Source organism: Petaurus breviceps, unplaced genomic scaffold, assembly GCF_028583685.1.
Source record: "Petaurus breviceps papuanus isolate PSGF00001 unplaced genomic scaffold, PetGlider_PUasm1.0 175, whole genome shotgun sequence".
Taxonomy (NCBI): domain Eukaryota; kingdom Metazoa; phylum Chordata; class Mammalia; order Diprotodontia; family Petauridae; genus Petaurus; species Petaurus breviceps.
This window is the reverse complement of record NW_027185764.1, coordinates 67,775,179-67,791,114: the sequence shown is the minus strand read 5'-3', so window position 1 is coordinate 67,791,114 and position 15,936 is coordinate 67,775,179. Positions and strand designations below refer to the sequence as shown.

Sequence of the window (15,936 nt, the reverse complement as noted above, 5' to 3'; positions counted from 1 at the left end):
ATATCCTTTGAGATAATTTTACAACTGATAATATTAACTCACAGTTTCTTCACTGTGTAGTTTAAATAACAAAAGAAACAAAATCAGCATTTCTTGTTTTGGGTTTACTGTTCACTATTATGGGTTATAACCATGCAAGCCATTGACTGATTTCTAGGTTGAGATGACTATAATTAATTCAAGTCAGTTGTTTTGTTTTTCTTTTAAATGGAAGATTATTTACTTTTTATAAATGGGTCAGCTCATTTGGCCCTCAGTTGGTAGTTGGTTAAATGAGTGCTGTTAGGTGAGAATCTGAAGTCCCTTTCACTGATTTCTGTTCTATTTATATGTGAGGTTTGTGTGAAAATGTGCGACCCCTCCAAAGGAACAGCTGGCCAGAGAACCATTGCTGTCCTTTTGCCCTGCCTCCTTGACAAAGGAATGATGAGCACTGTGACTGAAGTTCGAGCCCTCAGGTTTGTTCTTTTTCATGAAACAAATATTTTTAATCTACATGCCTAGGGCATATAGGACATTGAGATGACAGAAGATACAGCTAGAATTGTCTCATATTAAATTTGTGAGTGACTTGTATGTCTTAGATAAATTAAGCAGCAAGTGCCTGCTATGTACCATGCTCTATGCTAAGTGCTAGAGATAAAAAATAGGAAGAATAAAACAATCCCTGCTCTCAAGGAACTTGTATTTTGTTAGGTACCATTAAAACACAAAATAATGCATTTGGGACAGTTTTTAAAAGTGAGCCAAGAGAATTTGAGAAAAGACATGTGGCAGAACTGACATTCATATAAAACCCTGTACCCTTCTACATCAGTACAAAGATGTATTTCTTTATGAATAGAGATAGGGATTAAATTTGTGATATTATTGGTATATAGAATATCTATATGAGGAAATTCCCTTTACCAATGCCTTTCAGCACCTTTTTTGCAACTTAGTCTTAGTTACCTTGTGCACTGAGAGGGTAAGTGACTGGCCCAGGGTCACACATCCAGGATGAGTCAGTGGTGGGGCTTAAATCCAGGTCTTCTTGGCCCTAAGGGCAACTTTTCTCTACACCAAACTCTTTTTTAAAATTTGGCTTCTACCTAAGTTTCCCATTCCCTATCAGTGTGTTGCCTTGGCTTACAAGTAGCTTCTCTTGTTCCTAAACATCTCCCTTGGAATTATGTATTTTGTGGATTGGTAAATTCATTGGCAAATTAAATTTTTTTTAAACTGTATGCTCTGGTATGAATTTCCAAAAACTCATTTACATACATACATTTGTAAAGATAATTCAAGCTAAAACTGAAAAATGACGAATTCAAGCATCTTATAATGCTTTCTCAGAGGCTTTTAAAAATACTCTTTTATAAAAGTAAGTTCTATGGGCATCATGCAATATTCTTGATTTGAGCATCTGAAACACTTTTGAATGGAAAATCACAAGTTATTTATTTAATACTTTACTGGGAATACTATAACACAAAGTAAATAAGTAATATTTGGACACTTTATTCATCTTGCCAAGAAGGGGAAAAACCTTGTTTGGAGTAAGAGTTTTGTAAGCAGGAAGGACTTGATCTATTCTATTTTAAAATCATCATGTTTTGTGAATGTTAAAAATAATTGAATTTATTTCAGCATATTTGACAGCTTTGGGGTAGAAGAATAAGTATTATAGAACCAAGACAGTGTATTTACTAGGGAAAGATTAGGAGACTGGTAGGAGATGACATTGTGAGAGGTCATAAGAAAGCTCCTATAACAACGTAGTCTCAAAAATAACAATTGAAATCCCAGAAAAAAAGCAGAATTGAGGGAAATCCTCAGAAGAAAATTGAACTTGCCAGAAGTATTAAACAAGCTTAAAGAGATCTAATGTCATTAAAAAAAAAGTACTGAATCAAAAAAGAAGAAACAAAAGTATCAAAAGACAGACATAGAAACAAATTTAGGACATAATAAAATGCATGATAGATTTGAGGAAGTTAAAGGAAGAAATGCAATAAAAAGTGACAAGAGGAAATTAAGAGATGGAGAATGTCACTATATCTTAGAAAAAGGAAGTGATGTAATTTAGCAATTTAGAAACTGGTTTAAAAGAACCATCAATAGCAATAAAAAATGAATTATTATTTTGGAGGACAGAATGGCAAAACCTAATTCAAATGGAAAAATAAATCCAGATAACTAGAAATGGATTAGAAAGTGATGCCCATGAAAATAACAGATGTGGAAGACAGATGATGAGGGGGGTACTTTGAATAAAGTGCCAAATAAATTAGATTTGATGGGCATAGAAAAAGCACAGAATACTCTTTTTTTCCTCCAAATACACATTGAACAGTCACCCAGTCTAACCTCCTCATTTTACAGTGCTGAAACTCAGGTCACAGAGTATAGTAATGTAACTTTCCCAGAGTCCTGTAGGTACAAAATGAATTATACACTGGTTTCCTAATTCCAGATCTGGTGCTTTTTCTACTATACCACTCGGTATTTTTTTTAAAAATCATATTGCATCAAAGAGAGTAATGATATCAGTCCAGCATATCAGAATGTATGCAATGCAGAGTACTACTTTACTAAGAGGCAAATTCATAGCCATGCAGACTTAGATTAGAAGGAAAATAAAAGGAAGATCTAACAAGTTTTTGCTATTAAATGTTAGAAAATGAACATAATACTGTATCAAAAACAAGCATGAAGGAACTGTCAAGATAACTCTAAACTAGACAATACAGTCGTTTAAATGAGAAATATAATTAAAAGCTGGTTTTTGAAACACTAAATTTGCTAATTTTGTATCCAAAAAGAGAGAAAAATCAAATGTCAAAATAAGAAACAAGAAATGAGAGATCACAATGAATGCAAAAGAAATTAAGACAACTGTCAAACTTCTTTATATGTAACTGTGAAAGACTCATGGTTTTCTTCATCATCAGAGAACTCCCTCCACTGATGCAAATTGTGAAGTCCTAGAGAATGCTAGAGGCTAAATGATGTGCTCACCTCCACACAGCTATACCAACAAAAAATTTTAATAGATGAATATGTATAAAAATATAAATACCCAATTTGAGAAATCAGGAAATAGAAAACTTATTCAAACCAATCTCAGAAGGGTATATTTTTAAATACAGTTTATTTATGAGCCTATTATTAAATATGCTATTATAAAAAATAAATTTTCAGACAGAGAACAAGTAAATCCCATATTATATAAGCTGTTGGCAGATATAGAAAAAGGAAATCTTCCTAGTATTTTCTAGGAGACAAAATGTTTTTAATTCCCAGCTCTAACCAATAAAGCAAAAAAAAAGGAAAAATTTGATGAGATAACTTTAATAAACATGTAAAATATTAAATAGTATATTGACAATATACAAAGATTCTTTAAAACTCATAATTATAATCAAGTATGAACTATACCAGGAATGCGAGAATTGTTTGATATTAAGAGAAAATTAATCTCTTAACGATTTGGGTTCAAGTTTAGCCTCTATCACTTACTAGCTGTATAGTAATGGGCAAATTCACTTGTTCTGATCTTTAGTTTTCTCATTTGTAAAATGGGCACACCTCAGATTTCGTTTGAGCCATAATCAAGATAATTTGTGAAAAAGTTCTTTTTAAACCTTTAAAGCATTATGTAAACAAGTATCTGTTGTATATATTTTTGCTATTCTTACAACTGCTACTACCATTACCACTACTATTATTTGGAGAATAGATGGTAGAATATCAATATAATGGAATATTATTTCATAAATTACAAATATGAAAAATACAATGAAATTTGAAAAAAAATTAAGTGATAAAGAATCAGAATAATATACACAAAGAATATGACCATGTTGAAAAGTATCAAAATCTTTTTAAAAATGTGATAAGAGACACAAAGAATGAAGACATTATTTTCTTTAAGTTAATATGAATTGTTTTAAAAAAACAGACAGCTTGTTTTTAACAAGCTATGTATGATTTTTTAGTGCTATTTTTTGATTATGGCTATTGCATTTATAATAAAAATGATTTCTAAATAATAGCAATAAATATAATGTATACAGAAAAAAATATCTGAAAAGAATACAAAATTCTGTAGAAAATTATTTCTCTATGTTAAAGTAAGTATAGATACATATATATATATGTATGTATGTATGTTTGTAATTTTATTTTGATAAAAAATTTGGACCTAACAGTTTTCCATGAAATTATGTAATGAAAATGATAGTAAAATAAACTGGGAAGAATGCTCACTTTTTTGTGGAATTCTGTACTTTTGTTTAAGAGGATCCAGTAATAGACTGAGGCCTTTCTTGATGTTTAACATTATATAAATAGTATTCTCTCTGTGTTCCAGCATTAATACCCTTGTGAAGATCAGTAAAAGTGCTGGTGCCATGTTGAAACCACATGCCCCTAAGCTCATCCCAGCTTTGTTGGAATCCCTAAGTGTACTGGAGCCACAGGTTCTTAACTATCTGAGCCTCCGGGCCACAGACCAGGAAAAGGTAAGTTTGAAAGCACAGTTTTATTTTCCAAAGTAACACATAAAGAATTTTGCTTATTATTGTTCAGCTTATCAGGATTCTGGAAAAAAAATTTTTTAATTGGTCATTGAATATACTAATAGCGGTATTTGAGCACATCAGAAAATTAGAGACCAGAGAAAGAAATTATAATGGGGATAAAAGTCATGGATGATTCTTCCTGTAGCTCAGTAAAATGTGACTTTTAACCCATGCCAGTTGGGGTTTTTGTTTGTTTGTTTGTTTGTTTTTTGCTTTTTTGGAGGGCAACTGGAGTTAAATGACTTGCCCAAAGTCACACAGCTAGTTTTTGTGTTAAGTGTCTGAGGCTGGATTTGAACTGAGGTCCTCCTGACTCCAGGGCCGGTGCTCTATTCACTGCACCACCTAGCTGCCCCAACCCATGCCAGTTTTTACAAAATCTACTTAAAGAAATTGTATTTTTTTTTTCTTCACTTGTATGACTCTTCATGACCCCATTTGGGGTTTTCTTGGTAAAGATGCTAGAGTGATTTGCCATTTCCTTTTCCAGCTCATTTTACAGATGAGAAAACTGAGGCAAACAGAGTTAAGTGACTTGCCCAGGGTCACACATCTAGTAAGTGTCTGAGGCTAAATCTGAACTCAGAAAGATTAGTCTTCCTGACCCCAGGCTCAGCATTCAATCTACTGCCCCACCTAGGTGCAGGTAGAACAGTATAAAAAGATTATTGATAACTAAAATCATAGTTTACATTTATACAGTGTTTTACTGTTTTCAAAGCACACATCTTAGTATAACTTTATGTGGTAAGGTTATTGAAATTATGAGGAAGTATAGTAAGTATTTCTCTCCAGTGATAGAAATATTGATCATTAAAGAAAGTGCTATGATACACTAGCTATACCTGGCCCTCAATATTTGGATAGAACATCATACCCATCAGTTTAGATTTTAGAACTGAGGAAGAATTAAATGTCATAAATAGTTTCTGTGTTTCAACTATAAAAGTATTTATATCTATTTATATGTACATACATACATACATATTTGAAGGGAGCCACCATTCATGGTAGCTTAAGTATGAATTCAGGAAACAAAGTGAATATTAATCCCATTACTTTGTCTCAGTGGTAAAACAGGTAAAGTTCACAGAGGAAGAATCCTGGTAAGATGTTAAAAGAATTTACTTTCATAGCCTAAACAAATTTTCAAGTCTTTTGGTCAAGTTGCCAACTTTGTACCATTTTTTAAAACCCTAAATATATAAGGAAATAAGATACTAATTGAAGCATAAAAATTAGTAGAAGTAATAACTCACTTTGGGGATGTGACTAGAGAAGGGAAAGACAGTAAGACCCAAATAATCATTGTTTTATGAACCTGAAAAAAAAAGTATTAAATATGAAGCATTTTTTTACAAAGTATATTCCATTCATTATTTTACAGCAACCCTGTAAGACATTTTGAGTGGAGGAAAAAAACTATTAAGATTCCATAATTCACTATAATTTTGTCTTTTTCATGCTGACAACATATTGTTTACCAAAGTGTCCATTTAAGTTATTGTGAATATACAGATTTAAGAGACCCTGGATGGTGACCTTCTTAAGATGTTTTCTTGAACAGTTGGGTATGAGGTGGATAAACTATCTTTCTAAATGTGGAGATGTCAGTTTAAAGGTCAAACTGCATACCCTGTATGTGAATATATGGGGAAAATGCTAGAAAGGAAAGCTTTTAAAGTTTCACCTTAGAGGAATAATTCTACTATGCAGAGTTTTTAATCAGGATATTGTTGACTTTATTTATATTGAAACTAATCTGTTGCTTAGTTTTTTGTTTCCAAACTTTTTTTTTCATTATGAGAATGCAGAAGCTTTTACAATGTTCTTATCTTAATCTCCTAGTAAAGAAAACATTTCTTATGATGCTGGACCTTACATACCAAGCGTATTAGGTTTAAGGGGATTTGAAACCATATCATATGAGGAATAGTCATAGTCAAGGTGACTAAAGATGTTTAACCTAGAGAAGACAACGTGATAGCTGTTCTCAAATATCTGAATGGCTATCATGTGACAAAAGGATTAGACTTGTTCTTTATTGCATCTGAGAGGAAGAATAGGACCAGTGAATGGCAGTTATCAGAAAGGAGACTTCTGGCTCGTATAAGAAAGGAATTTACAGCTTAATTCATCTGGCAGGGTATTGGGCTGGAAGGGACCTTCCTATAGTATAACATAGTATATCTAACCCTAGGTAAGTTGGTGTAGCACCTATGCAATATTTACAGCGCCCACAATCACAATAAAGACTGTGACTATAAGTATTGCATGATGTTTGATCACAAAATATAACAAACTCTCCATATAGAGGATAGAACTAAAGCACTTATTTAGACACCAGAAAACCCAGTCCCAAAACTAGTAAGCTGATTCCATCATAGTACCAAAGATATTAAGAAGCCATAATAATGCTGAGAGCCGTTGCATCTTCAGCCTTCTCACAACCAATACAAGATCAATATTTACTTACAAACCTCTCTATTTCCTTGCCCGAGCTCCTCTATCCCCCATCATCCGGCTAGCTGTGGCCAGCTTCCTGTGGGCTCTGCTTCCCTTCATTAGACTCCTCCCACCACAGGCTCCTTGTGACTACACTCAGCCTATTAGAGTGTAGAGGTTACATTCAAAGCAGGGGAGGTCTTCAAACTCCCCCTAGGTCTGTTAAGATGCAGGGAAGACCTTCAAATTCCCATTCGCATTACAGTTGGTAAAGCAAATATTTTCTCCCATTTTACGGATGAAGAAATTGAAGCATAGAGAGGTTATGGTTTGATTTTGGAGGTTTGGAAGCTAAGTTTAAAACTGAAGTCTCTTTACGCAACTTTCAAAATGAATCGTGACTTTTTCTCTAGTGGAAGCAAAGTAAAATAGAATAAGCCTATGTTTCTTTTCTCTGATACATATAATTTAAAAGTATTCGTTAGAACTCACTATTTAACAAAAACTTCTGGGAAAAGTGGAAAATAGTATGGCAGAAACTAGGCATAGACCAATGTGTTAAAACCCTGTATACCAAGAGAAAGTCAAAATGGGTATATGACTTAAATATAAAGACTGATATTATAAGCAGTTTGGGAGATCAAGGAATAGTTTACCTGTCAGATTTATGGAGATACAGAAGACTTTATGACCAAACAAGAGATAGAGAACATTATGAAATGCAAAATGGATTATTTTTATTACATTGAATTGAAAAGTTTTTGCATGAACAAAAGCCAATGCAGCCAAGATTAGAAGGGAAACAGAAAGCTGGGAAACAATTTTTACAACCATTGTCTCTGGTAAAGGCCTCATTTCTAAAATATGTAGAGAACTGAGTCAAATTTATAAGAATATAAGTCATTCCCCAGTTGATAAATGGTCAAAGATATGAACAGGCAGTTTTCAGAGGTAGAAATTAAAGCTGCCTATAGTCATGTGAAAAGAATGCTCTAGAGGATTCTGGGAAGATGGGGTAGTAGATGAGAAAATTCCAAGCCCTCAAGACTTTTCACCCCAGCAAAAGAGATAAAATTGCACCTTAGGGCAAACAAAGTTCTGGTAAAAATAAGTAAGAATAGGGGTACAACAGGGGTCTTCCTGGGACAATTTGAGAAGATTAGAAGAAAAATCCCAGGACTAGTTTGGTCCCCCTGAAGAGAAAACACCTCCAGGCTAGGGTCTACTTTAACAACAAGCAGCAAGCCCTTGGAGTTAGTTGGTTTGGAAGGCTGCCTTGGCCCCAACCACAGGAAATTTTAACCCCAGGAAAGTGAGGGGAGTTGTGCTTCTGAGCTGGGGAAGATCAAGGGAACCTCTGCTGACAAGGAATGCCAGACATAGCTGTGTGAGAAGGGGCAAGAAGGAACCAGCACATGTCCAGTGAGCGCAGAAGCAGTAGGGCAGAAAACTTTTGGCTGTAGGTACTTAGAGGAGGCTGCAGGTTTGGCTTTGGTTTCAGGCTAGAGGGGAGAACTGAAGTTCTGGAGCAAGAGGCACCATCTGCCACACCCCAGGGCTAGAGATGATTATAAAAATATCTGAAGATATTGAAGTAAAGGAACCCTCAAAGAATAATGTCATATGGTCACCTGCCCAAAAAGAATTCATAGAAGACCTTTAAAAAGGCTTTAAAAATCAAAATGACAGAGATGGAGGAAAAACTTAAAAAAAAAAAAAAGAGTAATCCAAGAAAAACAGGATTATGAAAGGAAAGTCGGCCAGTTAGAAAAGGAGGTCCAGAATCTTAAGGAAGAAAATGACTCCTTAAAATCGGTCAAGGTAAAGTCAGCGAAATTAAGAGATCAAGAGATAAACAAAATATGAATAATGAAAAAATAGAAGAGAAAGTGAAACATCTTATAAGAAAAACAATAGGGGCCTCTATGTGGTACAGTGAATAGAACCGACCCTGGAGTCAGGAGGACCCAAGTTCAAATTTAGCCTCAGACACTTAACACTTACTAGTTGTGTGACCTTGGCAAGTCACTTAACCCCAATTGCCCTGCCCTCCCTCCTCCAAAAAAGAAAAAACAACAGGTTTGGAGGATAGATCAAGAAAAGAAAACATAAAAATAATATTTTGAAAGTTATGATCAAAAAAAGAATCTTCATACAATAATACAAGAAATAATTAAGGGAAATTGTCCTTTATTAGAACAAGGGAGGGAAGTTGAAATAGAAAAAATTCATCTATCATCACTTAAAAGAGATCCTATGAGGAAAACTTATAGGAATATCATAGTCAAATTCCAAAACCCTCAGCTTAAAGATGAAATATTAAAAGCAACAAGAATAAAGCATTTTAAATATGATAGTGCCACAGTTAGAATTACACAAGATGTGGCAGTGGAGACTTTAAAGGACTGCAAATCTTGGAACACTATTTTTAAAGAGCAGAAGAACTGGAGCTCTGGCTGAAAATATCATGCCCAGAAAAATTAGCATGATCCTGAATGAAAAAAAAATGGACATTTGATCAACTATTAGGCTTTTAAAAAAAGACTTTGCTTTAAAAAAAAAACCAAACCTGAAATTAATAGAAGATTTGATATACAAGAGCCAAGAGAAATATAAGGTACTGATATATAGAGAGAACTGATTATAAGTATTCAATAAGAACAGACCATTTGCTTTTTATATATGTAATCTGTAAAACATATGTCTAAGATTTTTATTAATAATTGTGTAACTCACCCTGGGGCAACCTACTTCCTTTTTGAGCAAGATGTTGGGTGACGACCAGGAGTGACTCTGGGGCAGCCCCATTTGTCTCAGCAGGATCACCTTGGATATTACCAGGTTGACTCCGCTTTCACATGAAGTTATCAGTAGACAAGCCACAATCAGTATAGGTACAATTGGCCATGTAAGCACATGGAAAGTCAACAGTAGTAAAAACGATTTCTGGAGTTCACACTGTCTGACTCAAAAATGAGCTGGAAAGAAATATTACCATTAAGTTGGGGTATGCTAATGCTAAGATTTACAAACTCGATGACCCATAAAAAAAGGAAAAGGACCCACATGTACAAAAATATTTATAGCAGCTCTTTTTGTGGTGGCCAAGAATTGGAAGTTGAGGGGAGACCCATCATTTGGGGAATGGCTGAACAAATTGTGGTATATAGATGTAATAGAATACTATTGTTCCATAAGAAATCACGAGCAGGCAGATTTCAGAAAAACCTGAAAAGACTTGCATGAACTGATGCTGAGTGAAGTAAACAGAACCAACAGAACATTGTACACAATAAGAGCAACATTGTTCAATGTCCAACTTGAATAGACTTATCTCTTCTTAGTAATGCAAGGATCTAAGACAACTCCAAAAGACTCATGATAGAAAATGCTCTCCACATCCAGAGAAAGAACTATGGAGTCTGAATACAGATTGAAGCATCTATTTGCTCTCTTTTTTCTTGTTGTCTCTTCCTTGCAGTTTTCTCCCATTGGTTCTAATTCTTCCTTACAGTGTGACTAATGTGAAAATGTGTTTTTGCATACCATCCCATCCTGGGGAGGAGGAGAAAATTTAGAATTCAATCTTATGGAAGTGAATGTTGAAAACTTAAAATAAATAAAAGAAAAAGATCCTAAAAAAGTATTCTTTAGCAGGGTTGAAAATGAAGTGATATTTACTTTTTTAAGTTTGGGAATTTTTACCATTTGGTTTCCATGTATGAATTTCTTAGTTTGTGCTTAAATGAACTCTAGTGAGAAATTTTTCTAAACACTCCAGAGTAATTTCACTATTTTTTTCTTGAAGGCTGCAATGGATAGTGCTAGACTCAGTGCTGCTAAATCCTCTCCCATGATGGAAACAATCAACATGGTATGTATCTAAATGGAAAGGAAACTATTTCAGGTTGTATATTGCCCCTTTAGGCAAAAAGAAACAATATATTTTTTAGGTTTCCTTTATTAGCTAAAATTATGTCTTTCTAGCAACTCTCCCACAAAGAAGAAACTTTATCCCTAAGGAAGAAACACAAGAAATTAAGGAATGAATCTTGAGCAGTGATTCTCAGATTTTTTCATTGTGCAGGCCCTCCTTAACCTCACATAACCCCTTCCAGACACCAAAAATAATTTCTTGGAATTTTATTTTATGCAAAAGAGGTGAATGGTAACAATATCGTTTAATTTTTGGCAACTTTAAAAAGAGGTCAGATCATACTTCCTCGCTCATGAACTCCCTATCTAATTGGGGCTAATTGAGAAGGGAAAAGAGGCACAAATAGGGAATGGTGGGTAGATGTCAAGGTCATTCACAGGAAGGAGGTTGTGCTTAAGAGCTGTGAGGAAGTGAAATTGGTTTCCATAATGACCATGTACATCCCCTTCCAGCCCTGGTGTGAGAGAGTCTTTAAAAGCCTAGACTGTTGATCCTTATTTGTGGTTATCTGATAACACTGTTGAGCTTTTGGAAATGGTACCTTTAATTTAGCTTGCTTTTTTTTTTTAATATTCATGTACTTTACATTGGGTCACACAGGGTTGGGCAAATGTAATGATTTAACAGTTGAGTGTGAGTGTCTGCTTGTGTGCAGAGCCCTGTCCTTGGTAGGGGGAGGAAAACAAAAGAGAAGCCACAATCATGACCTTTAAGGAGTTTATAACCTAGTTAGGATACAAAGAGCATATTCTTTTTAAATCAAAGTACATGCATGTATTACAAATTTTTAGAATATATGTGCTTAGGGGACTTTGAGTAGAAGAATGCATATGTTACTGGGGTAGTCAAGAAAGGCTTTCTGAAGGAGGTGAGTTTTAAGCTGTTATCTTGAGATATATACATTGGATTAGAATTGACTTGGAAAAGGAGTAGAAAGTTATGGTGGAGCTACTTTGTGATGAGTTTTTGGTAACATCTCTGCTAAGCTGCTGTTTTCCTCTGATTTGTAGAAACACTGACCAAACCACCACTGGAGAGAGTGCAGTTCACTTATTCTTTCTGTAGTTGGTGTTTTGAAATCACAATGTGTAATATATGAAAACCTAGACTCTTCCAAATTAATATAAACCCTATGGTCATGTAATTTGCACAGTGTTTTCTTAAATCTCAGTACCTGACTAGACTTTCCTCTAAAGTTTACCTTTGCATTTTTTTCTCCTAGTGCCTGCAATACTTAGATGTGTCTGTCTTGGGCGAGCTAGTTCCTAGGTTGTGTGAATTGATCAAAAGTGGAGTAGGTCTTGGTACTAAGGTAAGTGTATTTTTCCTAAGGGGAAAAAAACCTCCAATAAATTCATCAAATTTTTTTGAGTGCTAGTCATTGATGGAAATACAAAGATGAATAAGATAAGGCCTCAACTTTTTTTCCTCATTTAATCCACAAAAATGTAGCCATCTTCTTTGCAATATATAAGTATCTATAGTATCAATATGCTAATGTGTGTTTTTAAATGTTCAGCATTGTTACTCGACATTAATTTTTTTTTCTTCAGGGCTGCACTAATAACTCATTTTTAAAAATTCTTATATTGTGCAACTTGGATATTCAGTGGAATTGTTAATGCAGAACACATCAGTGAAATCGTTTTTAGTTGCCATGTATGTACCTTTTGAGTGATCCAATCAGTATAAGTTGATGATTAAAGGTTTAGAGTAGCTAGTTTCTCTTATTGGTAACTTAGTACATCCTCTTCTTTAAATGATTATAACCAAAACAAGGGATTTTGGGTTTTTTTTATGGAGAAAAATGGTCATCACATTTAGACATGTTTTCCTCTGTAACCTTGTAGGGAGGATGTGCCAATGTAATTGTATCATTAACCACTCAGTGTCCTCAGGACTTGACACCTTACTCTGGTAAGTTTTTAAGAGGTGTTTTTTTTTCTTCCTTTAATCTTGTGTGCATATGGTAATATCTTGTGCAGTAACTGTTTTTTAAATGTTAAACTGGATCTGTCAGTAACTGATAGTTGCCAAGGTTTCTTCTTTCTTTCCCTTTCTCATTTTGATTGATCACTAAGTAACCTTATTCTTAGTGACTTCATTAGTTTTTTAGGTCCCCATTTTGTAGGTGACACCTAGTTATTTCTTAAGACAATTAAAACATATTGGATATGTATCCCTCCTTGGACAATTAATCATTGTCTATTGATTTATAGAAACATACCAGGACAGTAACAGGAAAAAAAACTCAGTTTACTTATCAGTCACATAGAGAATAATGGGATTTTTAAAATGTGTAATAAGTGAAAATCCTGGAGTCTTCTAAATTAATATAAATCATATGGTTATATATTTGTATGATTGGAGTTTTGTTAACAGTGTGGATCTGATGTGACTTTTCTGTCCTGTGATTGATTACAAATCAGAATCTTACTTCCCCAGAGGATTCCTGGATAGGTGAATGGTCTTCATTTACCAAAGCTTCATTTTATTATTTATCCAGTTTTTACTTGTTTGCTAAAGCTTCTTTCCTCATTAACTTTGTAGACACTTTCTATTATAATTCAGTTTAATTGAATAAGCATTCATTGAACGATTTAATTTATTAATTAAAAAGCATCTACTAAAAAAAAAAGTCTGCTATCTCCCAAATACTTTTACCAGTTGCTACATCTTATTAAGTGGAAAACAGCTAAGGAATAGCCAGGGTCCTTTCTTTTTTTTTTAAAGCAATCGGGGTTAAGTAACTTGCTCAAGGTTACATGGCCAGTTATTTCTGGGTGTGGTGCTGAGTATCTGAGCCCGGATTTGATCCAGATCATCCCGACATTGGAGCCGGTGCTCTTACTCGCTGAGCCACATGGCCGCCCCTAAGCAATTGGGGTTAAGTAACTTGCTCAAGATTACACGGCCAGGTGTTTCTGGGTGTGATGCTAAGTGTCTGAGCCCGGGATTCGATCTCCAGGTCATCCCAACACTGGAGCCGGTGCTCTTACTCACTGTTCTACCTGGCCGCCCCTTCCAGGGTCCTTTCTAATGGAACAATTTCCATTCCTATATAGTAAATACATGAGTCTGCATGTATTTATTATGGGTTATTAATTGTTTATTAGGGTTTTATAAGGAAAATGTCAAAGCAGTTACTAAAAGCCTTAAGTTCTCTTTTGCCTTTTGCCAATAGGGAAACTCATGAGTGCATTGCTCAGTGGCTTGACAGACCGGAACAACGTGGTACAAAAGTCCTTTGCATTTGCCATGGGACATTTAGTTCGAGTAAGTGGTTGGTGTTTCTTTTAATTAAGTAAAAAAGAATTAGTTGATCTTTTAAAATTATTTTAATTCTTTCCTTTTCAGACCTCACGGGATAGTAGTACTGAGAAACTGCTGCAGAAGCTTAACAGCTGGTACATGGAAAAGGAAGGTACTCTCAGCTTTGAAATCAGCAGCTCAATTCAGGTTTTTTGTTTATTTTGCCAAATCCTCTCTGTGTGTCCCCTTGTGTTTAGAGCCGATCTACAAGAGCTCGTGTGCTTTAACCATTCATGCCATTGGGCGCTACAGTCCTGATGTGCTCAAGAGCCATGCCAAGGAAGTATTACCACTGGCATTCCTGGGCATGCATGAGGCAGCTGGTGAGGACAAGGGGGAGAAGGATGAGGCCACTCTGTGGACCGAAGTATGGCAGGAAAACGTGCCAGGTCTGTGACCCTGTATCCCTTCCTTCCTCCCTTTGGAACTGAAACTAGAATTTGTTACTCATAGGATTATCTTCCTATGTGCCCCATGACCAAGCCCATTTAGCTCAGTCCTTGTATGCTTTAGATAAGCAGTTAGCTAATTTAGCAAGTGTCTGTATATTCATTTGAAGTGTTGAACATTTGTCTTTTTTTTATTTTAAAAAAAAATTTGTCCTGTAAGATTACATAATAGTCTAAAGGGTCATATCACTTTTAAGAAAATCACTTGGCTTAATGCATAATTTATTCCTTAATAATCATATTAATTTTGCTTTCATTAATGCAGGTTCCTTTGGTGGCATTCGATTATACATGCAGGAGTTGATTGTTATTACCCAGAAAGCTTTGCAGTCCCCATCTTGGAAAATGAAAGCCCAGGGTGCGGCTGCCATGGCATCTATTGCAAAGCAAACAAGTTCCCTGGTACCTCCATACCTGGGAATGATAATGACTGCTTTATTGCAGGGGTTGGCTGGAAGAACATGGGCAGGAAAGGTAAAAGAATCATTCGTGTCAAGTTGATTTTGAAAATATCTAATTCTTGACAATAGACACTTAACTTGGCTTCAAGTATTGGTATTTCCAGTAAAAATAAATCAAATTCTATATATTCTGTCCTTTATTAATCAGTTACGCACCTGCTATGTGCTCGGCATTATGCTAGATATTCGGATACAGATACAAAGAATGAAGCAGTCCCTACTTGTGAAGAGCTTGCATTTGTGTGTATCTTTCAAAGTATCTTTTGAGTACTGCTCAACTGGAAATAGTATTGCTTTTCTATGCTAGATTATGAATGTCTGCAGGCAGGTTGAGCTAGTCAGTCTTTTACTACTTCACCCACATCCTGATTAAATTTGACCTGTTACATATATAGTGAAAGTTAAAACTTGGAATGGTGTGCTCACTATGTGGTATTCATATATCTCAGTCTGCCTTAGAAGACTTAGAAGTCTGCCAGAAGAGTTCAGTAGGATTTTCCCTAGAGGGATGATGGACACCCACATTAGAATAAACAGCTGACCATTGATAGTGCATAGTTATGTGCTTGCAGGTCTAGAGTTAAGTTAAAACGTTGACTGTTTTTTGTAAATGGGCTATATAACATCATAGTTGACATAAACTGCCTTTGGAAGTAGTGAAACCTTAAAAATCCTGCAGTGTGATAGAATGTAGAATATTTTATCTGTTGTAAATGAAAACTAGATGATCCTGAGATTGCTATTGGAATCATTATTTGGAAGAAGTG

The 15,936-nt window shown here is 34.9% G+C and overlaps 1 protein-coding gene across 6 annotated transcripts in view; it reads left to right on the top strand.

The window, feature by feature from the left end:
- ECPAS (Ecm29 proteasome adaptor and scaffold) overlaps positions 1 to 15,936 on the top strand; it is a 163,586-nt gene that overhangs the window by 137,913 nt on the left and 9,737 nt on the right. For all 6 annotated transcript variants that reach the window (XM_069085306.1, XM_069085303.1, XM_069085304.1 and 3 more), the window contains 9 exons: positions 337 to 458; positions 4,355 to 4,505; positions 10,819 to 10,884; positions 12,170 to 12,259; positions 12,798 to 12,864; positions 14,132 to 14,223; positions 14,305 to 14,371; positions 14,457 to 14,648; positions 14,974 to 15,182. In XM_069085306.1, coding sequence (XP_068941407.1) covers positions 337 to 458; positions 4,355 to 4,505; positions 10,819 to 10,884; positions 12,170 to 12,259; positions 12,798 to 12,864; positions 14,132 to 14,223; positions 14,305 to 14,371; positions 14,457 to 14,648; positions 14,974 to 15,182 — 1,056 coding nt within the window. The remainder of the gene's footprint in view (positions 1 to 336; positions 459 to 4,354; positions 4,506 to 10,818; positions 10,885 to 12,169; positions 12,260 to 12,797; positions 12,865 to 14,131; positions 14,224 to 14,304; positions 14,372 to 14,456; positions 14,649 to 14,973; positions 15,183 to 15,936) is intronic.